Source organism: Aethalodelphis obliquidens, unplaced genomic scaffold (genome assembly GCF_003676395.1).
Source record: "Aethalodelphis obliquidens isolate GAN/ISIS:26980383/991018 unplaced genomic scaffold, ASM367639v1 scaffold43, whole genome shotgun sequence".
Lineage (NCBI taxonomy): Eukaryota > Metazoa > Chordata > Mammalia > Artiodactyla > Delphinidae > Aethalodelphis > Aethalodelphis obliquidens.
In genome coordinates this window covers 10,457,904-10,484,978 of record NW_020837987.1, presented here as the reverse complement: position 1 = coordinate 10,484,978, position 27,075 = coordinate 10,457,904, and the positions used below count along the sequence as shown (strand labels likewise).

At 47.3% G+C, this 27,075-nt stretch overlaps 2 protein-coding genes across 2 annotated transcripts in view; one reads left to right on the top strand and one right to left on the bottom strand.

Annotated features, from left to right (window-relative positions):
- ZNF283 (zinc finger protein 283) overlaps nucleotides 1–27,075 on the bottom strand; it is an 83,970-nt gene that overhangs the window by 27,775 nt on the left and 29,120 nt on the right. The window lies entirely within an intron of this gene.
- Nucleotides 12,873–15,374, top strand: LYPD5 (LY6/PLAUR domain containing 5). Its single transcript, XM_027079784.1, is given in 6 exon segments — nucleotides 12,873–13,001; nucleotides 13,545–13,721; nucleotides 13,950–14,096; nucleotides 14,344–14,482; nucleotides 14,484–14,517; nucleotides 14,519–15,374. Coding segments are annotated over 6 exon segments (645 nt in total). The 5' UTR covers nucleotides 12,873–12,937; the 3' UTR covers nucleotides 14,603–15,374.

The window sequence follows — 27,075 nt, the reverse complement described above, 5'->3', positions numbered from 1 at the left end:
CATTTGTTTTTGATATTTGTTAAGTGAAAACATGGTAAGTCATAAGTTTCCATTATCAATTAATTGCCTCAGCTCACAATGATAAGCTTAACCAAAAGACGGTGCTGGAGGGACATTGCAGGACGAGGAGGTAGGACTTTGGGAAGCTTCCCCATCCCCAGATCAACAAAACAATAAATCAGGCCCTCATTTGTAGTAACTGCCAATTCCCATGGTGTAAACAGTCCTGTCACCGCCAGTTTCTAGCTGCCAATGTGGTATCACTGAAGGTGGAGTTGGGAAGAGATGTACAGTGATACACCACGATATAATTATTTCCGCCCTACAGACACAATTGACATAATCTCAATAGCATAGATAATAGTTAGGAAGTGATGTGTTGGGTATTTATTACCTTAGTTTTCTAAATGCATTTATCGTAAGTCTACATAACTTTTAAATACAATCAGCCCTCCATATCATGGGTTCAGCATCCGTGGATTCAACCGTTAATCAAAAATATTTAAAAAATCCCAAAAAGTTCCAAAAAGCAAAACTTGAATTTGCTTCATGACAGCAACTATTTACATAGTATTAGGTATTAGGTACGTAATACCTAATACAAATAATCTACAGATGACTTAATATATAGAGAAGGATATGCACAGGTCACATGCAAGTACTATGGCATTTTATAAAAGGGACTCCGGCATCCTCAGCACTATCCACAGTGAGTCCTGGAAGCAAACACCAGCAGATACTGGGGGACTACTGTAATGGTTGTGTTAACACGTCTCAATTTTTCTGAGAATCTAACCGTAGGGACCGGCTCCGGAACACTGCTACATCCATCTACAGCCATTCAGTCTGTCCCACGACTGTCACAGTAACACAGAGTCTCACACACACACACACACACACACACACACACACACACACACCCCACCTGCTGTGTCCCCAGTGCGGGTCCAGGAGCTGGCGCACCTCAGGGACCATCAGCCTACACTGGGCCTTCCGGAGCGCAAAGATGTTCAGGCACAAACGTGGTCAGGTAAGTACTACCGCTGGGGACTCACCCTAGACTCCCACGCCCAAGACGTCACTCACACACGGCAGGCGCGAGCCGGAGCTTGCGCACTGCGAGCACCGACTACAACTCCCAGAAACCTCCGGGGCGGAGACGCCCCCCGGCCCTTGGGTTTCCGATGTCTCCTGCTTTTCCGGCTCTGGACTACATTTCCCACAGGCCACTGGGCCCCAATGACCGTCGGTCTCGGAAGTCCACCTAGAGCTTCCTCGTGGTTCTTGGGCAGCGCGTGTGAGCAGGTTCAGTGTAAAGAGAAATCATTGCGGGGCGTGGAGGGGAGGGCTTTGAGAACTCCGACCCTAGCCGGCGGTGGGAATGGACGGAGGGAAACGCTCCAGGTAAACGCGAGCTGTGACGGAGGTGATGGTGTGACAGACAAGAGGGGAGGGGTCGTCAAAACAGGTGAGGGTGTCTCCAGGCTGCGTGTGATGGAGAGTCAAGTATGCGACAGCGCTGGAGTGTGCTTCAGTGACGGTGAGGGACAGACGTGGTGTAGGGGTTGTGTGTGAACACTGCGCGTGATAGAGCCAAGGATACGTCACGCTGTGTGAAAGGTGATATTGCATTCGCATGATTGTTCACGTGACGGGGCTGAGATATCCTGTGACAGATGGAATGGTGTGTGTGTGTGTGTGTGTGTGTGTGTGTGTGTGTGTGTGTGTAAGTGGGCATCTGTGCACACGAAATGGCCAGTGTATGTCTCTGTGACTGCATGTAAAATACGTTGTATACGTTTATCTGGTGACCATGACGGAGCTGGAGTGTTTCTCCGCGGCCGTGTGACAGAGTATACGTGTGTGTGCACCAGAGAGAAGAGAGATTGCAGTTTGTGTATGACAGGATCAGGATGAATGTGTGACTGTGGTGGAAGTGTGTTTTTGTGTCTATCATGACAGGGCGAGGGTATGAATGTGTTGTGTGGTTGTGACAGGTCTGGGGTGTATCAGTGATTGTGTGATACGTGTGTATGTATGACCATCTATGCGTGTGCGTCAGCATATATTTCTGTCACTATGTGTTACAGGCATTGTGTATGTTTGTTGGGTGGGTTGTTTTTTTTTGAGTGGGTTCTTTTTTTTTTTTTTTTTGCGGTACGCGGGCCTCTCACTGCTGTGGCCTCTCCCGTTGCGGAGCACAGGCTCCGGGCGCGCAGGCTCAGCGGCCATGGCTCACGGGCCCAGCCGCTCCGCGGCATGTGGGATCCTCCTGGACCGGGGCACGAACCCGTGTCCCCTGCATCAGCAGGCGGACTCTCAACCACTGCACCACCAGGGAAGCCCGAGTGGGTTCTTTAGTATGATGTTTTCTTCTTCTTTTTAAAAAAACACACACTCAATCCAAAGAAATAAGTTCATTTCAATTATTAGTTTGCTATGAGTTTTCATTATTATTACGAATCTCTGTTGATTATTTATCAAATGTCTTTTCTGTGTCTACAAATATGACCGTAAAATTTTTCCTCTTTATTTTGATAACACAGTAGAATACATGTTTTTGGTACATGGTAGAATACATAGATTTTTTAAAATGTTAAACCAACCTTACATTTTTGGAAGAAACCAACTAGGGCATGACATAAGATTTTTTTTCTAAGTTGCTGTCTACCTCTTTTAATATTTTGTTAGTACCTTGATTTATACTGCCAGCATGTTCTGGAAAACTCAGGCTGAGAAATGAGTGTAAAATTGATCCTGGGCTTGGAATACCAGGGTGCTTGGAGAAATCATCAAGGAAATTCTCTGGAGGATTGTAACTTCCATTCATGCATTGAAGAGTTTTTACAGATAAACCCAAAGTTAACATAAGGAAACAAGCCACCATGTATTACAGTAGCAAAAACAGCAAACAACATAAATAAAATGCCAAGAAATTAAGGTATGAATTTTATTGGGTACAGATAAAGATATGAACTCTATTGGGTACTTATGATATAAGTTCAAAGGAAGAGGAAACTAAAAAGGATGAAAATTATAGGCTTTGTCTATCTTGGGAAGTTAGAAAACAAAGAATAAAAGAATGAATAAGAGAAAATGGGTCAAAGCAAATTATAAGCATAAATTAATGAAGTAGAAAACACTGATGCAACAGAGAGGCTAAACACCAACCACTGCTTATTTAAAGTGAGTATTTGAAGTGATGCACTTCTGAGGTGATTAATTAATAAAACAGAGAAAAGGCACAAATAAATAATATTAAGAAGGGAAAAGACTACACAAAAATAGAAGACTTTTTAATTAGAATAAATTTGAAAACAGATGGGAATTCCCTGGTGGTCCAATGGTTAGGACTCAGCACTCTCACTGCTAAGAGTCAGGGTTCCATCCCTGATCGGGAACTAAGATCCCTCAAGCTGCACAGCATGGCCAACAACAACAACAACAAAATAGATGACATAACCAATTTCCTAGAAAGATACAACTTAAAGAATTGACAAGAAGAAATAGAGGGATTTCCCTGGTGGTCCAGTGGCTAAGACTCCGCACTCCCAATGCAGGGGGCCAGGTTCGATCCCTGGTCAAGGAACTAGATCCCTCATGCATGCCACAACTAAAACCTGGTGCAGCCAAATAAATAAATAAATAAATATTTTTAAAAAGAAGAAGAAGAAATAGAAACTTTTAATAGGCAATTAACCATTAATGATATAGTATCAGTAGTTTAGGCTCTAAACTCTAATCATAACTAGGCTCAGGTAATTGTGTAGAAGAATTTAATTAGGGAAGGGTTCAGACACATCTTATGTGCTATCTCATTCATATCCTCTCAGCCTCACCTGTGCCTGGGGCCTTGGGAAAATTGTTTCTCTTGATTCACTGATGCGGCAATCATCCCTGCATGAACTCTGGGCAATTCCACATGGGCACAACCCAGTGCCTGACCTCATGCCGGCACTGGGCACCTCTTGCCTCAAGCCACCTAGGCCCATCTGGTTGTGCTTTTATCTTGATCACACAAATAAAATAGATTCTCCAAAGGGTTTTAATAGATGTTGTGGCTCAAACCTGTAACTTCTTTGTGGGTAAAAGTTCATGTTTGTAATATTTCTCTTAGTTGGCCCTGTGGGTCTTCCTATGTTCTTCATTATTGTTGCAGTTATTGTGTGAATGGGAGATGAATGACCAAGTTTCAAATCATTTAGCCCTTTAAAAATAGCCTGAAGAACCTAAGTGTCCATCAACAGATAAGATGGATAAAGAAGATGTGGTATATATACAAGGGAATATTACTCAGTCATAAAAAAAGAATGAAATAATGCCTTTTGTAGCAATATGGATGGACCTAGAGATTATCGTACTAAATGAAATAAGTCAGAGGAAGACAAATATCATATGACATCACTTATATGTGGAATCTAAAAATTGATGCAAATGAACTTCTTTACAAAACAGAAATAGACTCACATAGAACACAAACTTATGGTTACCAAAGGGGAAAAGGCAGGGGGAGGGAGGGATAAATTAGGAGATTGGGATTAACAGATATACACTACTATGCATAAAATAGATAGACAGCAAGGACTTACTGTATAGCATGGGGAACTATATTCAGTATCTTGTAACAACCTATAGTGGAAAAGAATCCGTAAAAGAATATATATATTTGAATCACTTTAATGTATACCTGAAACTAACACAACATTGTAAATCAACTCTACTTCAATTTTTTAAAAAAATAGCCTGCCGAGAGGGAAGAGGAGAGTCACATCAGGGAAAGATCCTTTGCTTACTACATGATGTATATTTATAAGTGAAGCAAGATGATATCTTCCATTTGCTTTTATTGGTTCAACAGTGATGGTTAAATAGAACAAAAGCAACACAAGTTATTCCCCTCCTTCTATCCACACGGTTAATGCCCCTCCACACCGATTCTGGGCAAGCCTTGTGACTTGCTGGCCAGTGACATCAGCAAACATAACTTGAGCAGAGGCATGAAAAGCACTTCCTTATTGGAGGTTGCCCTTTCTCTCTGCCCTTTGGAAACATGTCATTTCCATGTGAAAAGTGTCCAGTCTAGCCTGCTGGAAGATGAGAGGCCATATGGAGGAGAACTGAGGCCTGACTGATAGCCAGCCGACTACCAGTCTCGTGAGTGAGACCATCCTAGCTCATCCAGCCCATCAGCTGACCATAGAAACATAAGAGAGCCCAACAGAGATTGGTCAAGTCAGCCCATACCAGAAGAACAACCCAGGAGAAACAGAGGATCAGGAGATAAATAAAGGGCTTGTTGTTAACCCTTTTTGTTTGTTGTTTGTTATGCAGCAGAAGCTAACTGATGCAGAAACATAGATAGAATAAGCAAATGTTAATATAGTTGACCCTTGAACGATGCAGGGGTTGGGATGCCAACCCCACACACAGTCGAAAATCCATGTATAACTTTTGACTCCCCCCAAACTTAACTACTAATAACCTACTGTTGACCGGATGCCTTACCAATAACAAACATTCAGTTAACAGGTAATTTGTATGTTATATGTATTATACTGTATTCTTACAATAAAGTACGCTGGAGAAAAGAAAATGTTATTAAGAAAATCATAAGGAAGAGAAAATACATTACAGTATTGTACTATATTTATCGGTACCATAAGTTTACTTGTCAGTTTACAAGATGAATGGTCTGTCAGTACCTACATCAATATTGTCTTATATGATACAAAGCACTGTAGATGTTATATGTATTACTAACACTAGACATCAAAAATAAAAAGATAATGTGAAAAAGCAATTCATATTTATTTACAGGTATAACATTATCATGCATTGATCACAAAGAAGCAGCAATATTGCTTTATGGTAGCCTAGAGTAATTGATACAATTGCTTTATGGTAGCCTAGCCTATATACTAATGAATGAATCATTATAAAATTTTTATGGCATACAGTATTACAGTCATATTCATAATACAGTATTGAGAACACTGTTACTTTAAAAAAAAAAACACCTATGATGATAGGCTGATACACAGTTTCCCCAGTTATAAGAGAGAGAGGCATACTGTACAATACTGTAATTCTTTGAAAGCAAAGTTATAAAACAGTGAGAAAACTAACACATTATTGATTTTATAATATCACTCACCTTATGCCTATGTAAGGATAGACTAGTATCTACATATATTTGTGCATCCATGGCATACCTAACTTTAATTTTTTTCAATATTTCTAGCCTACATGGTTCATCTGTTAGTTTTTTCAAACTGTTGCAAATCTCCAAAATTTTTTTCCAATAAATTTTGAAAAAAATCCAAGTATAAGTGGACCTGCACAGTTCAAATCCATGTTGTTCAAGGGTCAACTGTACTTTAGATCTAGATGATAGGTATATGCATCATATCTGAACTAATTTTCAACACTTTTGCACCTGAAGTTTCTCACAATAAAATTTAGGAAAATACTCTTTAGTTTCATGATATTATGATTCTCTACCATTTCATATCATCTTTTTATTTCAAAGCTAATCAACTAAGCATTGCTTATATTAAGTTGATTCAAAATATTTACCTCTTGCCTCTAATTTAGATCTTTGTTCCTCAAAAAAGAGAATATTTAATAGTTCGTTATGAACATATTTTAGAAACTACACAGGGACTTCCCTGGTGGTGCAGTGGTTTAAAATCCACCTGCCAATGCAGGGGACACAGGTTCTATCCCTGGTCCGGGAGGATCCCACATGCCGCAAAGCAACTAAGCCCATGTGCCACAACTACCGAGCCTGCGCTCTAGAGCCCACGAGCCACAACTACTGAAGCTCTCACGCCTAGAGCCTGCACTCCGCAACAAGAGAAGCCACCACAGTGAGAAGCCCATGCACCACGAGGCATGGTAGCCCCCGCTCACCACAACTAGAGAAAGCCCACATGCAGCAACGAAGACCCAACACAGCCAAAAATAAATAAAATTTAAATTAATTAATTAATTAAAAAGAAAACAATTATTGCTGGATGGACAGAGTCCCAGACTGCACTGATCCTTACATGTGAGCACTTTGGGGAATTTTGTCCAGTAGGTGATATATACTAAGACAGGGGATGCACACATTTAGTAAACTGCTTAAACCAAATCTGGGGGGAAAATTATTTAAGAGGCCAGGTATTTGTAAATGTGCATGGAAATGGAAAAGTGCGTGGAAGCTTACAGAATACAACAAAAGATCCTTGAAAAATTTCCAAGGCATTCTGTAATAGGGAAGAACAAATCTGACTCCATATTGGATGTGTTTCTTTTCCTTTAACCTTTGTATTCTATTGCTTTTGCTTCAAAGTAATCACTAAAGGGATGTCGCCTGTAGCTTAAAGTATACATAGTGGCCCATCTCCTGGAACCCTGCCTCCCATGTCTGAGTGTTAAGCTAAAATACCTTTGTTTAAGCTCACAGGAAACATCCTGACCAGGCCCTGACCTGTGAATGGCTGCAGGAAAGAAGAACCAGGAACTATTTGCAACACCTTATCACCTTTTTCACTTTACCTCCTCACCTCCCCCTCTTTGTTCTGTAAAAGAAACTAGCATCCAAACCTGGGCAAGATGGTTCTTTAGGACGCTAGTCCACCACCTACTCAGTATGCTGGCTTTCTGAAAAAAGTTGCTATTCCTGGCCCCAGCAACTTGTCTCTCCATTTATTGGTCTGTCCTGCAGCAAGCAGTATGAGCTTGGACTTGGTAACAATTGGACTGACCCACGTAGACGCTCAAACACCGGGCAGTTGAGGACATCCACACGGATGCTCCTGTAGGTGGTTGGGGCTGGGCAGAGACTCTAGGTAACACCCCCAATCTGCCTCCTTTCTCTCTTCTTGAAGGAGCAAATCCTTGTGCTGCCCATCCTTTAAACTGGGTAGTGAATAATGCAGCAAAAATTTCTATACCACTGAATTTTAAAATATCATTCAAGCACTCTACAGCTACTCTTCAGCTTCTAATAAATGTTGGAATATATTGAAAATACATGTATCGCAAATAAATTTGAAACTATTCAATATGCAAATATGTTGATTTGGTGACATCATAGGACTAAGAATTCAACTCGAGGTAGTGGTTAAACACCCTTTTAGAAATTGTACGTTACGTTCCTGAAGATTGCATCTTAGAACATAAGCCAAAGTTACACTTTGAAAATCACCAACTTTTAAATGTTGTTTTAAGGAAAATTAATATTTTGAGAAAATAATGAAGGCATCTAATTCAATGCCCTTAAGAGCACCAAAGGGGGTAAGAATAACATAGGATTAGTAGATATGTTAAAAATTGTTGAGTCTGGGTGGTGGGTATGCTATTCTCTGTATGCTTGTGTGTGTTTGAAAATTTCTACAGTAAAAAGTTTTAAAAATAGCTCTTTAATGGCTACCACAGAGCATCCTCCATTTTCTCCAATCTCTCAAATAATTAATCACTTAATTACAAAGCTTAATTACTAAAACGTGATTACAAAAAAAAAAAAAAGAATTTCTGGGTTCATAGGGAGCTTGGAGTTCATGCTCTGTGGATGGATGCAAGAGCCCTGCCAAAATCTCTAGACCTAGATCACTGGGTCTCCATTGGATTACCTGGATGAAATAAAATTTGTATTTTATGGCAAGACAAGAAAAATTTAAACATAAAATTATTTTCTACCAGTTTGGGCCTCTGCCTTTCCCTTTAGTGTGTATTGTACATCTGCATTGAACAGACTTCCTTAGGGGATAATGTTCCTTCTTAATCTTGTAAGGGATCACAGTAACCCACTACTTGCTTTGTACATACAGATCTGGATTGTATAAACTGTCAATACATCATTTGTTGGATAACTCTTTGCCTCAAAAGCTTATATAACTGTGCTTTGACCTCTAATGGGCAGAACAGTCCTCAGAGCTTTCTGAAAGACTGTCTCCCAGGTTATAATCCTCAGGTTGGCTCGAATAAAATTTTCCATTTCTTTCTTAGATTGACCATTGATTTTTTTTTCATCGACAGCCTCCTGCAGTGGGGAGCTTCCCACCTGATACCTCACAGCCTCCAAAGGTACCTGAAGGCTACCGGAGTTCAAATCACACGGGCACAGCTGCACGCTCGCACAGTCACTTACACTCACACACACACACACACACACACACACAGGCTCACACACTAAATGGGCTGGTCAGCCAACTCTTCAAGCCTCAGTCTCTGAAACTGTGAATACCTCCAATGCCCCCACCTTCCACAGGGGCCTCAGAAAACCCAGCCTCCTTTCCTGGGCAGTCTCTACTCTCCAGGGGTCGTTAGCTCCACCCTCTCCCTGAAGGGCCAGCCCCTGACAGAGAGGCAGGAACAGGAGAAACAGGAAAAATAATTTGGATACAAAACAGGTTCAGGGAAGTGAGGCCTGTTGGGAGGAGCAGGGTTTTGGCAAAACGAGGGTGAGTCCAGAACCCTAGTGAGTGTCCACAATTCCTGGGTGTTTGCTGTCAAAGAAAAATCGCACCGAACAAAGTTAAACAGGCACAGGAGACTTTATTCAAGACTATGGCAATAAGAGAGAGAGACTGAACTCAACTCCACTGAAACAAAAGGTGGGAGGGGTTTTCAGCTGGATAAGCTAGTGGGAAAATGCCAGAGACAGAGGGGAGGTTGGTGCATGGGATGGTCCAGCACCCTGACTTACTCCTGAGTTTACAAATGTTTTTCTCTGTAATTAGGCATCTGTGTTTGCTAACTGCCACTTATTCAAGTTCGGCTCCTACCCTCCCACAGAGCCTGAGGGTCAGGGGTGCTATCTTCCTTGATGATGACATTTTGGAGGGGTGGCTCCCAGGTCCCCTGAGAAAGACATTCCTGGGCTGTAAAACTGGCGAGAGGCTGGGAGAAAATTTACCTACATTTCAAAGGGACAGAGAAGGAATCGGCAATGACAAGTTTTCTAAAGTAAATGCTCTAAGGAAAGGGAAATTGGGGGCGTGAAGTCAGGAAGAAGTCCGTGTCAAGTTTAGTCAAGCCAGGAGACCATTAAGGCTGTCGTGGTCACTGCTATTGTGTCCCCTCTGCCCATTCATCTGGGGGTTCATGACCCTAGGTCTCTGCACATGCCTGGTGTGATCCCAGCAGGCAGTGCCTCCATGCGCAAGAAGCAAGGCAGATCAGGAGATGCCAACTTGGCATCAGCTCCCACTACCCTCGATAGCATCCATCTGGAAGTTCCCATCTGCCTGGTGTCTAAGTGTCCACATGGGTTTGGCTGAATCCTCAGGGGACAGTGTATCCCTCCCGTTGTCTGCCTGTGTCTCTATCTCCTCCGATGTTTTAAAATTCATTCATTTAAAAGTCTAATAAAAAATGTATTAAACACCTTCTGTGGGCATGTCCTGTTCATCAAGTCTGCGTTTGTCTGTGTGTCTACATTGGCGTCTGTCCACACCGGATGTGGCTGTCTTTTTGCATCCCATGTGTATCTGCCTCTCTGGGAGTCTCTGTCTCCCTGTCAGTTTGTTTCTAAGTTCCTCGATTCACTCATTCCTACAACATCACAAACATCCCCTGAGGCCTCTGAGGAGTTCACAGCCTGATGCAGTGACAGACACTAGCCCAACCCAGGGTGACCAAGGCTGGGAGACGGAGGTATTTGAGGCTGAACGTGGGTGGATGATTGTAGGGGGGCGTGGCAGGTCAGAGAAGTCTTCAAGGAGGAGGTGATGTTTGTGTCTCTGCGTCTGGAGACGTGGGCCCATATAGATGGTATGTGTTGGGATAGAGGAAGAGAAGAGAAATCAAGAGGCCGTGAGTGCCAACCTCAGACTAGAACACAGTGTTGGGGAACAGGGTAGAAAGAGAGCCTGCAAAACACAAATTCCCCCGAAGTTAAGGGTTACAGGCCTCTAGCTCCCTCCTCCCTCAGATCCAGGAGTCCAGGCCCCATCATGATTATCCAGGAGGAAACGAGCCCAAGCAAGGGAGGGCGGGGGTGGAGGAATGCCTGCCGGGCTGGGGCTTTGCTGGGAGAACCAGCCACGCAGAAATCAGAGCAGGAGCTGTCCTCGGTGTCTCCACTCAGGTCCACAACCTGGCAATGGGAGACCCCAGAGCCATCCTGCTGTGCCTCTTTGGGGCTGTCCTCTGTCTCACAGGTATTCAGACTTTTGAGTCCAGTGGTAAGAGGGCAGTTGGGTGGGAGATAGCTGGACTCTCCTGGGTCTGAGGGAGCAGACAGTGGGGGGCGGATTCCAGGGACTCAGGGAGGAGCGAACTAGGGGCCCTGATTCCTGGGTCTGAGGGAGAAGGGGCTGGGGGCCCGGACTCCTGGGTCTTGGTTGGGAGAGGCCTGGAGACTGTGTCCTCTCCAGTTCTCTTCCCCTCCTCTGTTCTTTCCATATCACTCATTTCCTCCAGTGTCTCTGTTCCACTACTCCAGCCTTTCTCATCCTCTTTGCCCATGTCCTCATTCAAAGGTACCTCTGGGGAGCCATGGGGGCTCTTTCTAGAACTGGCAGGAAACCTTGGCCTCATCCTCAGGCAACCCCTTCCCCTAGTTTGGGTAAGGACAGGGACATAGTCATATCAGGACTGAAGTGGCTACAAAGGCAGGGAACTTGAGAGGTGGGAAGGAGGTTATGCCTGCATATAACAACTTTGTGTGTGTGTGTGCACGCATGCACGTGCACACGCTCGTCCACGGAAGAGAGTTCGATTTCTCTGTGTGTCCATGTGTCAGGGTGTCCTGTGGGTCTCTATGCTTGTGTGTGTTTATCTGTACCAGGTTTTGATGTCTGGGTGTTTGAACAAATGCTTTTATGGGTCTGTTTATCTCTGAGCCTCACTTTCTTTTTAAAAGAGATGTGTGTGTAATTTTGCATCTCCGTTTCTCTTTGTGTTCGTGCATCTCTATGACTGGTGGGCCTGTATTTCTCTCTGTGTATGTGTGTTTGGGTATTTTGACGTGTATCTGTCTCTCTGTGTATCTGTTGTGTGTCTCTATGTATCTTGCATCTGAATATGATTTTAAATTGTTTGTTTTTGTAGCCCTCTTTTTTGTCTATCTCTAACTTCGCCTGATTTCAGGGTCTCATTTTATTTGTATGTCTGTGATTCTTGGGTCTGTATTTGTCTCTCTCTGGGTATGACTTCCTGTGTTCCTGGGTCTGTGTGTTGTGATTATTTCCGTATGCACACAGTTTTCTGTCTGTGAGTGTGATTTTGCATGTGTGAGATCCTGTGCCTTGGTTTCCGGGGTTTCTATGGGAGGGTCTGGGTGGTACTCGTTTTGCTTGTAAATGTAGAACTCAGTGTGAATGCATTCCGGATACTCTGTGAATATTTGTGAGATCTGCATGAGCCTGTGTCAATTTTGTTATTTTGTGTTTACGTCAGTGTTTAAGTGTTCTGTGTGTGTGTGTACCTGTATTGCTAGGGGCTGGCTCTGTGTGCATTTGTAGCATGAGATTGTACATCCCAGTGCCTATACTGGAGTGTTTGTTTTCCATCAGTGACCTTTTAGTGCTACTGGATATCATGAGTATAGTTGGGAAAGGGATAGGCAGGACAGGAGTGAATCACTTCCTCCTTTATCAAAATCTTGGAGGGCTTCCTGGAAGAGGATGGAGATTTGGAAGAGCCTGGGGAAAAAAAACCTGGACTGGCAGGTGCAGATGCCATTGCTGTGCCAAGAGGTAGACACAGCCATGACCAGCCACAGCAGCAGCCCCTGCTTCTTTCAAGGCAACAAGGCCTGTCTCCCCTCAGAGCAGAAGAGCCTGGCCCATGTGGCTGTCATATGCAGGGTGGAGCCTGATTCCTTGCACAGGCTCATCCTTGGCCTGTTCCACTCACTCCACCCCTGCTCCTCTCCCCAGGGTCCCAAGCCCTGCAATGCTACAGCTTTCAACACATCTACTTCGGGCCCTTTGACCTCAGTGGCATGAAATTCCTCAATGTCTCCTGTCTCCTCGGATGCTCCGAGGCTGTCTTATCCCTGAACACTGGTGAGGGGCAGGAAACACACAAAAAAAGGGCGGGAGCGGGGGACAAGGACAAGGATGAAAGATTAGACGGGGTGGGGGGGGGGGGGGTGGAGGAGCAGACAAGGGGTTGGGAAGGAACTGGGTAGAAGAGGGGAGGGAAGGTCAGGATAGAGATGCAGAAGTGGAGGTTGGAGAAGGGGTAGGACGAAGGAGGGGATGGGGGGGCAGGAGGTGGGAGGAGGAGACAGTGGGGGGCCAGGAAGAGGAGGTGGGAGAGGGGCAGAAAAGCGGAAGAGGGGAAGGAGAGAAAAGGAGGAGGAGGAAAGGGTTGGTGATGAGAGGAGAGGGGGAGGCGGTGTAGAGGGAAGCAGAGTTTGACAGGGAGCGAGGGACTAAAGAGAAGGGCAGGGCTGGAGGGAGAAGCCAGGTTGAGTGAGAAGCGAGAAGACAGAGGAGCAAGAGACTTGAGACTAGAGGGAGAGAGGTGGAGAGGAGGGGGCGTGGGAGAGGAGGAGAAGGGCTGAGGGGGAGGCAGCGCGCCAGACCCCATCCCCTCGCTCCCAGGGTACCGCGCCTCAATGACCATGGTACAGAAGGGCTGCTGGACAGGCCCGGCTACGGGCCAGATGCAGTGGAATGACAAGGCGCTGCCGCCTAACTACTCGGTGGTGCGCGGCTGAGGGACCGACCTTTGCAACGCGAACTTCCAGACCCACGACTCCCTCGCCAACCTGGGCCGAGGTATGCGAGGGGCGGGGCTGGGTGTGGGGCGGGACTGTACGGGGCTGGGAGGGGCCCCGGCCCGCGCGCGCGCCCGGGGAGGGGTGTGGTCTCCGTTGGGCTCCTCCTCCCGGCGCGCTGGGATTCCAGCGCCCCAGTCGGGCCAGACGGGAGCCCTGGCGCAATGCACAACCCGCACGACCGTACCGAGGACCGTTACCTGAGTGTGCGTCCACGCTCTCCTGCCAGCGCCCAACCCGCCGACGCTCAGCGGCCCCAAGTGCTACTCCTGAGTGGGGATCCACCCGGAGGACTGCACCCCGGAGAAGTTCCGGCGGGTCCAGTGTCACCAGGACCAAAGCATCTGCTTCCAGGGCAATGGCAGCATGACCTTTGGTGAGAGGCTGGGAGGGTGAGAGGGCCTGGGCAAGGGGTGTGGAGGCAGGGCAGGGCTGACAGGGAGACACGGCCCTGGTCTAAAGAAGGAGGCATGGTCCTGGACTGAGGGAGGAGGCATGGCTCTGGTCTAAGGAGGGGACTGGAAGTAAGTCTGAGAACCCAGTCATGGCTGTGATCTCTGAGGTGGAGGTTCAGGTGCAGCTGCCTCCCTCGGTTCTGACCCTCCTCACTGCCCGCCTCCCAGGCAATTTCTCAGTCCCTGTGTACATCAGAACCTGCCACCGGCCCTCCTGCACCACCCAGGGCACCACCAGCCCGTGGACAAACATCGACCTCCAGGGCTCCTGCTGTGAGGGGCACCTCTGCAACAAGGACTCCATCAGCCTTCACCAGCGCCTCGGGCACCGTCCCTCCTGGGGCGCCCCCCCACCGTCATAGTCCTTCTCCTCATGGCTACCCTGCTGGCTAGCACTCTGGGAGGACCCCTCGGGCTCTCCTCATAGCCCCTCCAGCCCCTTCCTGAGCAGGATGCTGGGGGCAGGGCACACGCGCCCTCTTCTCACTGCTTCAGTTCCTGGAATGTGGAAAATAAGAGCTGCACTCCCGTGTCTCTCTCTCTCTCTCTCTCTCCCCCTCCCTCCCGCTTCCCTACTAACGCCCAGCCCTTACCTGGTCAGCAGGCCTGGGAGAAATTGGGCAAGGTCCCTAGCATCCCAGGGTGGGGAGAAACAGCCACATCCCACGCCGCATGCAGAGCAAACCTGATCATAGATCCTGCTTGCTGAGCACCAACCAGGCCCAGGCTCACCACAACCCCATTTCCTGGTTGTGGGTTTCCTGGTCCTAGGCTCTCCCTCCAGAGCCTGGAGCCAGGCTGCATGGGTTCGAATTCCAGCTTCAGCATTTTGCCTGTGGGTGACCTTGGGCAAGTTACTTAATCTCACTGAGACTATGTTTCCTAACTTGTCAGGCAGAGGTGAAAATAAAACCTACAGTAATGACAAGGTCCTACTTCACAGTGGTTGTGGGCGGGATTTAATGAATTCCCTCTCTTTGTCATCTTGATCTGTGATCATCTGTTTGAATATTTAGTCATTTAAAAATACTCATTCAACACCTACTTATTGCTGTCTGCTAACTGCAGTGCACGAGAAATATCTGGTTTGGGTAAGAGGGAAAAGGCAGTAAAAAAGTAGAATGGGGGCTTCCCTGGTGGCGCAGTGGTTGAGAGTCTGCCTGCCGATGCAGGGGACATGGGTTCGTGCCCCAGTCCGGGAAGATCTCACATGCCGCGGAGCGGCTGGGCCCGTGAGCCATGGCCGCTGAGCCTGCGCGTCCGGAGCCTGTGCTCTGCAACGGGAGAGGCCACAACAGTGAGACGCCCGCGTACCGCAAAAAAAAAAAAAAAAGTAGAATGGATGCTATTGATAAAATTTTAATTTATGAAGGAACCTTCCTACACTGTTGGTGGGAATGTAAAATGGTGCAGCCACTATGGAGAACAAAAACTAAAAACAGAACTACCATATGGCCCAGCAATCCCACTCCTGGGCATATACCCAGAGAAAACCATAATTCAAAAAGATACATGCACCCCAATGTTCACTGCAGCACTATTTGCAGTAGCCAAGACATGGAATAGACCTAAATGTCCATCAACAGATGAATGAATAAAGAAGATGTGGTATATACATACAATGGAATACTACTCAGCCATAAAAAAAGAATGAAATAATGCCATTTGCAGCAACATGGGATGACCTAGAGATTATCATACTAAGTGAAGTAAGTCAAACAGAGAAAGACAAAGATCATATAATATGGCTTATATGTGGAATCTAAAAAAAAATGATACAAATGAACTTATATACAAAACAGAAATAGACCCACAGACGTAGAAAACAAACTTATGATTACCAAAGGGGAAAGGTGGGGGAAGGGATAAATCCTAATTTAACATATACACACTACTATATATAAAATAGATAACCAACAAGGTCCTACTGTATAGCACAGGGAAGTATATTCAATATCTTGTAATAAACTATGATGGAAAAGAATGTGAAAAAGAATATATAAATATTATATATATATCCTATATAGATATAATGATGTGTGTGTGTGTATATATATATATATATACACACATCATTTTGCCATACACCTGAAGCTAACGCAACATTGTACATCAACCATACTTCAATTAAAAAAATTACTTAGGGCTTCCCTGGTGGCGCAGTGGTTGAGAATCTGCCTGCTAATGCAGGGGACACGGGTTCGAGCCCTGGTCTGGGAGGATCCCACATGCCGCGGAGCAACTAGGCCCGTGAGCCACAACTACTGAGCCTGTGCGTCTGGAGCCTGTGCTCCGCAACGGGAGAGGCCGCGATAGTGAGAGGTCCACGCACCGCGGTGAAGAGCGGCCCTCACTTGCCACACCTAGAGAAAGCCCTCGCGCAGAAACGAAGACCCAACACAGCCAAAAATAAATAAATACATTAATTAATTTTTTAAAAAGTCCCTTTAAAAAAATTAATTTATGAACATCAGGACCACCACCGATAATCTTTATATAAAATAATAAAGGGAAAGAACAGGCAAGATTAAAAGATATGGATAGACAAATATATGAAAAGATAAAAATAAAGGGAAAAAGGAGGGAAGGAAGCAAAGAAGCAAGGAAAGGAAGAAGGAAAAAAAGCAAAGAAGAAAATATGCATATCTAATACAGTTTGCATTTCTGTAACTGGTCACAAGGCCATAGTTGATATGTTTAATTTCCTTCTTCCGTTACTCATTCCAAGTGTCCTTTGCCCTCAGCTGGCTGGTGTTATTTATCAAGTTAGGCAACCGAAACCCTCATTCCTGAAAGGTCTAAATCCTTAGTGGTCCTGCATGTTTTTGAGGGGGTTACATATACTATGGGACATGAAATCTCTAAGGAGTGCTCCAGAGAATGCCTTGGGTTCCAGACACGGCCTTCCTTGGATCCACTCTGCAGGAGGAACCCAATTTCCCCTTAGTAATTGAGATCAGTCATCCCAGCAAATAATCTTCTTCTTTGCCCATTGGTTCAGTGGAGTGAGGAGCCCTAAAAGGCCAGGTGAACGTCTCACCTTCCCACTCAGTGGAAGCATTGCTGTGTCCTCTAGTGGAAGCAGGAAGCATTCTTTCCTTGGGAACCAAAACCTCCAAACCAGCAGAGCTCAAAGTCATGGGGATGGGAGGCAGAAGTTCTGCAAGGGGCTTCCGTGGTGGCGCAGTGGTTGAGAGTCCGCCTGCCGATGCAGGGGACGCGGGTTCGTGCCCCGGTCCGGGAAGATCCCACATGCCGCGGAGCGGCTGGGCCCGTGAGCCATGGCCGCTGAGCCTGCGCGTCCGGAGCCTGTGCTCCGCAACGGGAGAGGCCACCAAAGGAAAGGGGCGCGGCCAAAGCAGTGAGAGGCCCAAAAAAAAAAAAAAAAAAAAAAAGGAAGTACTCGGGCTGGAAGGGCTGGCAGGTAGAGAAAAAAACCTCTGACTGGGGGTTAGGGCATCAGGAGTGATTTCATAGAGAACGGAGCCTGTGCTGGGTCGTGAATGATGAGGGAGGTCACCAGGTGGACAGAATGAGGAAGAGCATTCCAGACAGAAGGGCCAGCCCACACAAGCTCATGAAAGGAAACACTTGGTTTGTTTGCTTTTTATCATTATTATTATTGAAGTATAGTTGATTTACAATGTTGTGTTAATTACTGCTGTACAGCAAAGTGATTCAGTTATACATATATATACATTCTTTTTTGAATATGTTTTTCTATTATGGTTTAACATAGGACATTGAATATAGCTCTCTGTACTGAAGAGTAGGACTTGTTATCCATCCTATATATAAAAGCTTACATCTGCTAACCCCAACCTCCCAATCCATCCCTCCCCCAACCCCCTCCCCCTTCACAACCACCAGTCTGTTCTCCATGTCCTTGATTCTAGGAAACACTTGTTAAATGGCAGAGGGACAGCAGGACAGAAGCAGGAACAAGTAAGAGACAGAGGGAGCTGCAGGGAGGGACAGTCAGCAAACATTTATAACCTATTCTTCTGAGCCGGTGACGCCAGGGACCCAGCAATGAGTCAGACCCAACCCTGTCCTCCTGGTCTGGAAAGAGTCAGTCACAAACCCGGAGGCTGATGGTTGGTAAATCATAAAGTATGGAGGTCTAGGGGAGCTCCAAAGAGGAAGACCAGGGAAGGCTTCTGATAGGAACGAATCTCTGAGAAGACACTTAAGTGACAAGTAGGAATTGGCAAAGGAGAAGGAGGAAGGGCGGAGTGCAGAAAGGCTTGGTCTGTGTACAAAATGTGAGAAAAGATGAGGATGAAGTGATGGCAGCTCTCCTGAGGGGCTTAAAATGTCAGATGAAGCTAAAGTTTCCTGAACTTATTCTGCAGCCAGTGGGGATCCATGGAAGGGCTTCGAGCAGGGGAGAGGTATGGTCGAAGCCAGGGGATGGTAAGCTCTCCCTGTGAGCACGCAGGGGACAGACTGGGGGAGTGAGACTGAAGGTAGGGACACCAAGGAGAGGCTGGTGATGGGGTCTCTCATTCATGGTCTCCAGGGTCAGGGGCCACTTAGTGTTGAGGGGCTTGGAGGGAGAAGGAAGGAGTGAGAAAACAGTGTGTCAGGGCTGAGGAGTAAAGTCCCTTATGCATGAGGATTGTGGCTTCCTCTGGAGATTGGGAAGAAGGCGGTGGTCATAAAGAAGCACACAGGAAGATTCTGGGGAGTGGCAGTATTCTCTCTGGGTGTGTGGAAATTTCATGGGGATACACAAATGTAATCATTTGTCCAATATAAATCTCTATATGGTATGCACTTTCTGAACGTATGGTATATTGCATAAAAAAAATACTAATGCCAACACCAAAGTTAAGGCAAGAGCCTAGGTTTTTGGACTCCCATATTGTGGCTTTCTAATCTTTGGTGACAGAGGTCAGGATGCTGGCTATCTCTGGTGTATCAGTTGGGAGACGGTTCAGGAGAACCTCCTGTGGCAATGGAGATGCTCTATGACTTGCCTGAGGTGATGGTCACACGTGTCTATACACAGGTAGAACTGCATCAATTTGTACACTTAAGACTTGTGGGGGGCTTTCCTGGTGGTGCAGTGGTTAAGAATCCGCCTGCCAATGCAGAGGACATGGGTTCGAGCCCTGGTCGGGGAACTAGATCCCACATGCCGTGGAGCAACTAAGCCCGTGCGCCACAACTACTGAGCCTGGGCTCTAGAGGCCGCGAGCCACAACTCCTGAGCCCAGGTGCTACAACTACTGAAGCCCGCGTGCCTAGAGCCCATGCTCCACAACAAGAGAAGCCACCGCAATGAAAACCCCGCGCACCGCAACGAAGAGTAGCCCCCGCTCGCCACAACTAGAGAAAGCCCGCGCGCAGCAACGAAGACCCAACGCAGCCAAAAATAAATAAATTAACTAATTAATTTTAAAAAAAGATTTGTGACCTTTCCAACGTGTAAGCCATAACTCCACAGAAAGAAACAAAATTAAAATACGACATACAATTAAATGATATCATGTCTGGGATTTGCATGAAAATAATATAGGAAGTGAGGAAGCAGGTGGAGGCACAGATGAAATGCAATTAACCATGAGTTGCTTTTGTTAGATGGGTACGTGAGGTTTATTGTACTCTTCTGTTCACTTCTGCTTGTTTGAAGTTTTGCATAATAATAATATATATACGTATACGTATACATGGATAGATAGATAGACAGATAGGCGATAGATAAAACAAATACCTGTTGAACCCAGTGACCCAGGCACTTCCTCCTTTCAGAACTCAGATGCCTGCTGCGCTCAGTGACCCAGGTGGTCCAGTGCTTGGATCACGCTCACAGTGCCCCTCTCCTAAGATTCTGTTGCCCTCCCCAGGTTAATGCAGGTGGGAGCCTAGGTCAGCACCAAGGACAGATCCACAGCATTGGGTCTCAGAACCACAGACAGCAACTCAACTAATAGGTGAGACAAAGGACACGGAAATGAGGAAATGACATCCTTCCGATTTCCAGAACAGTGTGGAACAGGGCAGGAGGGTGGAGTCGAAGAAGAGCCAATCAGTATTACTGAATAAGAGCATTCCTTCAACAAATAGCCATTGAGCATCTCCTCTGTGCCAGGCACAGTTCTAAACACTGGAGATGGCAAAATCCCTGTCCTGAACAAGTAGGAAAATAAGAAAACAGGATCATTTAGATAAATGCCATGCGCCATGATAAAGACGCAGCAATGAAATATGATGCAGTTATTTATGGGGTGGGAGAGGAGCATTTCTGAGGAGATGGTCAAGGAAGAGACTATATTGAAAAGAGAACTGGATGAAGTAAGGAAATGATCCAAGAGGAGACTGGAGGTAAAAGCGTTCAGGCAGAGGAAGAAGCAAGCACTAAGATGTTGAGGCAGGAAAGAGCATGGCATGTTTGAGGACCAGCAAGAAGGCCAATGTGGTGGAGCAAAGTAAGTGGACGGGAAAGTGGCAGGAGGGCTTTTGGTAAGATAGGAGTAGACACACAGAGAGAAAGAGATAGAGAAAGAGAGACAGGAAAATATGAAAGACAAGCAGAGACTGAAAGAGTCAAGAAAGACCCACAGGCAGAAAGAGAGAAGCAAAATAACACTAGCTGTAATTTATAAAGTGCATTTTCCATTATCTATTCTATTACCTATTCATATATACGTACTCATATATATTAATATATACATACTTTTTTTTTTTTTTTTTTTTTGCGGTACGCGGGCCTCTCACTGTTGTGGCCTCTCCCGTTGCGGAGCACAGGCTCCAGACGCGCAGGCTCAGAGGCCATGGCTCACGGGCCCAGCCGCTCCGCGGCATGTGGGATCTTCCCGGACCGGGGCACGAACCCGTGTCCCCTGCATTGGCAGGCGGACTCTCAACAACTGCGCCACCAGCGAAGCCCTACATACTTTTTATTATGGAAAACTTCAAACATAAAAGTGAACATAAAAGTGTAATATTTATTGTTATTATTATATAACAAACCACTCCAAAATTTAGTGTCTTAAAACAAGAAGTGTATTATTTCTCATGATTCTGAGGGTTGACGGGGCACTTCTGCTGGTCTCATGCAGCTGCATTCAGATGGGGCTGGACTGGGGCTTTTGGCCAGAGTGCTTTTATTCTCCTCTGCATGGCCTCTCCATGTGACTAGCTTGGGCTTCCTCACAACATGGCAGTCTTAGAGTTCTAAGAGAACAAAAGCAAAAGCTTCTAGTTCTCTTAAGAACTGGACCTGGAACTGGCCCAGCATCATTTCTGCCACATTCTATTAGTCAAAGCAAGTCACAAGCCAGCCAGATTGAAGGAGAAGAGACAAAGAGTCTACCTGTTGGTGGGAGAAGCCACATACCAGCACAGAGGAGGAGGAATTACTGGAGCCAGCTTGGGAAACAATGTGCTACGAGGGCTTAATGTATGCCAGGTCCCGTGCTGAGGGCCCCAGATATTCCACCTCACCTAATCCTCAAGCAACCCTGTGACACAGGGTATAATCATCCCCCCATTTTACAGGTCTCATAGGACACAGAGCTAGGGATAGCAGAGCTAGATATGAACTCAGGTCTGTCTCTAAACCAGGCTGTATGTGTGTTATGTTATTATGTTCCACCCAAAAATAAAGTCAGTGACCATGGCCATGTCAAGGCTTAACCCAGGGCTTCCCTGGTGGCTCAGCAGTTAAGAATCTGCCTGCCAATGCAGGGGACACGGGTTCGATCCCTGGTCCAGGAAGATCCCACATGCTGCGGAGCAACTAAGCCCGTGTGCCACAACTACTGACCCTGCACTCTAGAGCCCATGTGCCACAACTACTGAAGTCTGCACTCCTAGAGCCCGTGCTCAACAAGAGAAGCCACCACAGTGGGAAGCCTGCGCACCGCAACGAAGAGTAGCCCCCGCTCGTCGCAACTAGAGAAAGCCTGCGCACAGCAACAAAGACACAACGCAGCCAAAAATAAATAAATAAAATAAATAAATAAATTTTAAATAAAAAAAAAGGCTTAACCCAATTGACCCAAAGTCTCTAGATACCCAGATTGCGAGATATATATCTAGATAGATAGATAAATAGCTTAACATAATACAATACATAATTTTTAATTGGTTGGGAACACAGAGATACAAAGGATAAACTAAAAGCAGAGGGCTTCCCTGGTGGCACAGTGGTTGGGAGTCCGCCTGCCAGTGCAGGGGATGCGGGTTTGAGCCCTGGTCCAGGAAGATCCTACATGCCGTGCAGCAACTAAGCCCGTGCACCACAACTACTGAGCCTGCCCTCTATAGCCCGTGAGCCAAAACTACTGAGCCCGCGTGCCACAGCTACTGAAGCCTGCATGCCTAGAGCCCGTGCTCCACAACAAGAGAAGCCATTGCAATGAGAAGCCCACACACGGCAACAAAGAGTAGCCCCTGCTCGCTGCAACTAGAGAAAGCCCACGCACAGCAACAAAGACCCAATGCAGCCAAAAATAAATAAATAAATTTATTTTTAAAATAAAATCGGGGCTTCCCTGGTAGCGCAGTGGTTGAGAGTCCGCCTGCCGATGCAGGGGACACGGGTTTGTGCCCCCGTCCGGGAAGATCCCACATGCCGCGGAGCGGCTGGGCCCGTGAGCCATGGCCTCTGAGCCTGCATGTCCGGAGCCTGTGCTCCGCAGCGGGAGAGGCCACAACAATGAGAGGCCCGCGTACCGAAAAAAATAAAAAATAAAATTAAATTAAATTAAAATTTAAAAAATGAAAGCGGAGAGGCATGCACCTGGGGACAAAGACCAGGAGACAGAAACTCAGAAGCAAGGCCAGTGAGATACAGAGAGAAGCAGACTCACAGAGACAAAGCAAAAGCAAGAGAGAGATTGACAGAACCACAGGGTCTCCCTCCTTTAGCCAGGAAGCTCCATGGGGGCAGGGATTTTGTCTGTTTTGTTATTACTGTATCCCCAACGTGTAGAGCAGTACCTGACTCTCAGCAGGTGCGCAATAGATGGAAAAGCAGAGAGCCTGCAGTTCCCTCAAACAGCACCAGGTGGCAGTATCCCAACGCCCCGAAGCCTCCAAATGCCTAAATCCAAAAGACAGCAGTCGGAGGATTTGCCGCCACAGGCCTCAGACTTTCTGGACGTCTTCCCCTGGGCTGAGCCCCGCCTTTCCCTGCACAAGCCCTGGGTGATGAGTGACCTTTCCATATGAGACTACCTCTTCACCCGCTCCACCACCAGGCCGAGTTAAACAGCTCTTTCTTTGTCCTTGGCCCCTTCCGGCTGGGCACCAAGGCATCTGGGTCCATTCCAGGCCCGGAGATGGGGCTGGGATGAAGGTGGGGCAGCTGGGACGAGGCCAAGGAAAAGTCCTAAGGATTTTGGAATCAGTTTTCCTAGTCTTCCTGGACCAGGAGTATGGGTCCAGCCCCCTCCTCCCTCAGACCCAGGATCCAGGACCCCGGCCCCTCCTCCCTCAGACTCAGGATCCAGGACCCCGGCCCCTCCTCCCTCAGACCCAGGATCCAGGCCCCCGGCCCCTCCCCCCTCAGCCCCAGGATCCTGGTCCCCGGCCCCTCCTCCGTCAGACCCAGGATCCAGGTCCCCGGTCCCTCCCCCTTTAGACCCAGGATCCTGGTCCCCGGCCCCTCCCCCGTCGGACCCAGGATTCTGGTCCCCAGCCCTCCTCCCCTCCAAGTCCCTTGCAGCTGCCCTGCTCCCTCCTCTGGGCAGAGAGGTCCTCTAGTGCTCCCCCTCCCTGTCTTTTACAGAGACCCCCTCCCCCTCCATGCCCCCCTTCCAGGGTTGAGACTAAAGGTGAGTCACAGGAAGCGCTGGGGCCCTGAGTCACCAACCCCCTCTCTGGGCTGCAGGGAGCTGGCTCGGGCGCAGTGTGCTACCAGCTGACCCCCATAGCCCAGAACTTCCGTTTGGAGGCAGGTGCCCTTCCCACTCTGGCATCTCCCACACCCTGCCTAGTCTCCGCTTTTCTCTTTTAGTCGTGGTCTCTTTGGAGGCAAAATTTCCCTCTGCTCCAACTTCCCTGTCTTGATTCTGACTCCTGCTTTCTCTTCACCACTAGGTCTCTTCTGTCTCCAGCTCTTTGGGTTTGTAAAAACTTCTTCCCCCAACCTCCTCCCTCCCCTCTCTCCCCCTCCTTCTCTGTCTGTCTCTGTCCCTCCCTCTCCTCTGGCTCCAGCATTCACGGTCTCTCTGGTTGTCTCTCTCCCCTCAGTTTTTCACAGTTGCCTGCACTGGAGCACAGAGGCTGTGGAAGGCCTGGGGCTGGAGGTCTCTGTTCCGTGGCCACTGACCCTCTCAGGCAGCCGCAGTCTGTGTGTCCCTGGCCTTTGGCCCCTGAGCTTAGAGAGGCCCAGAGACACAGAGCACTAGAGGCAGAGAGAGGATGAGATAGAAAAGAGAGCACAGGCAGAGATGGAGACAGAGTCAGAGAGCAACAGACAGAGACACAGATAGCGACGGACAAAGAGAGGGACAGGGACAGGTAGCGAGAGTGAAATAGAAAAGCAGCGGGATCACAGGATCTCACTTCTATGTGGAATCTAAAAAAAAAGGGTGCAAATGAACTTACTTACAAAACAGAAAGAGACTCAGAGACACAGAAAACAAACTTATGGTTATCAAAGGGGAAAGGGTGGGAGGGATAAATTGGGAATTTGGGATTAACGGATACACACTACTGTATATAAAATAAACAACAAGGACCTACTGTATAGCACAGGGGACTACATTTAATATCTTGTAATAACCATAATGGAAAAGAATCTGAAAGAGAATATATATATTATATATACATATATATAACTGAATTACTTTGCTGTACATCCGAATCATTGTAAATCAACTATACTTCAATAAAAAAAAATGTTAAAAGCAGTGGGATGCAGGGATAGACACAGAGACAGAGATGCTGAGAGACATAGGGACACAAAGAGAGGCAGAGCCAGAGAGAGAAATGGAACCAGAGAAATGGACAGAGAGAGACAGAGCCAGAAGATACTTAGACAGAACGGAAATAAAGGCATAAAGGAGAGGAAAGCAGAGACAGAGAAAGACAGTCGGAGAAAGAGATAAAGACGAACCGAAAGGCTTCCAGAGCGGGAGAGACCGAGACAGCAGTCTGAGGCAAGGCCTGGGGAAGCCGAGAGGGAGGGGAGGTGGGGGGGTTGCTGGTCAGGCTGTAGCCTGGCAATCCCCCCGCTGCAGCATCTCCTCCAAGCAGACAGGCATGTGTCTCCATCACTACCCCCACCGCGTCTCATCCTGAGTGGGAATCACATGCGCACCATGGGGCCGGGCTCCAGCATAGGTTGTGTTTTTGTCACCGGGTGTGTCTGTGTGTGCGGTTTGGTGTCTCTGGGTGTGTCCATGTGGGTTGTGGTGGTGTGACGCCAAGCATGTCTGTGTGTGTCTCATTGCCCTGTGGCTGGAGGGACCATGTTCCTACATGGCATACAACTCAGGAGGGGAGAGGGGTTATGTCTGTGTGTTTCCCCAGAGAGTGGTGTCCATAGGGCCACACACCACACAGTGAGAGGGGTTTTGTGTCACCTCGCCAGTGAGTCCTGGTGTGTTGCTGGCGGAGGGTTTTGATCTGTGTCTAGATGTACGGTATACAGCCCCGTGCGTAACTTCTGTGCTGCTGCATGTGGTCACATGCCGCATGGTTGCCACTCTGGGGGTCACCATGCATCAGTCTGCATCGCATTTGCTGTTCTCTTCCTTATGGGTGTTGTGTGTGTAAAGTTGTGTATCACTCAGTGATGTGACCCTGTGTCTCCTTCCAGGTGTGTGTCCATGTTGGGGCCTCTCTTTTCCCTGCCAAGAACACAGACTGGGGACCCACACGCAGAGTGTTGTGTTTGCACGGCTGTGTATTACATTGTACCAGAGGGCGTCCCCCGGTGCTGTGTGTGGTGTCATTGCAGGCCTAAGTGATGGCTGTCAGTGGGTCACATCTACTGGTTCATGAGACAGTGTTTGTGCTGGGAAGTAGTGTAGCACGTGTTTTGTGTCATTGTGTCTTTGTGTATTCCACTGTATATGTTGTGTTTGTGTGGCCACCTGTGTTGGAGTGTATCATGTTCCAGGCTGTGTGTGGGTGTGGTTTATGGCGTCGGTCCCAGGCGATGGTGCACGTTTTACTCTGTTCACGGTGCTCTTGGGCATCAGGGTCCATGTAGCCTGTGGCCAGCCCCCCTCCCCCGGGGGCACCATTCTTGGTTGTGTCCTGTGTGATGCACCAAAATGTCTTACACGGGGCATGTGCCGCTTGGGTTTCTGTGTGTGTCACTGTGCCTATAGGTCAGTTCCTACACGCATCCGTTCATGTTGTCCTCTGACTGCATATATGAATGGCATTGTGCACCGGGGTGTATTGTCTGTCAGGGTGAATCCATGTGTGTTGCGAATCATTCTATGAGCATATGTGCTTGAGTCACCACGTGCCGTAACGTACGTCAGTGTGCATTTCTCCACGTGCTGGGTGATTGGAGACTGCCATGGGTGTGTCCCTAAGTGCTGTGTGTCTGCACACGTCGTGTTCTGTTCCACAGGTGTGTGATGGCTGAGTGCTTTGTTCACACAGATATGTTGTGTGTGGCATTTGGGGACTGCGAGGTCAATACAGATTGTGTGTTTGTGGAACACCCGTATATTTTGTGTTTGTGTAGCTACGAATGGGCATCATCCTGTCTGGGTGTGGCTGTTTGTGTCCGAAGATGTCGTGCCAACTTTGATTGCAGTGTTTGTGCCTGCGTGTGGACAATATTTAAGTGGCCGTGTGTGCCACGGGGTGCTGCCTGCCTCACTAAGTGCCGGTGTGTGTCGGTCGCATCATGTGTGTGGTGTCCGGGTGTGGCTGTGAGTTTCAGAGCTTGTCGGGAGTTGTGAGTCACTCGTTGTAGGT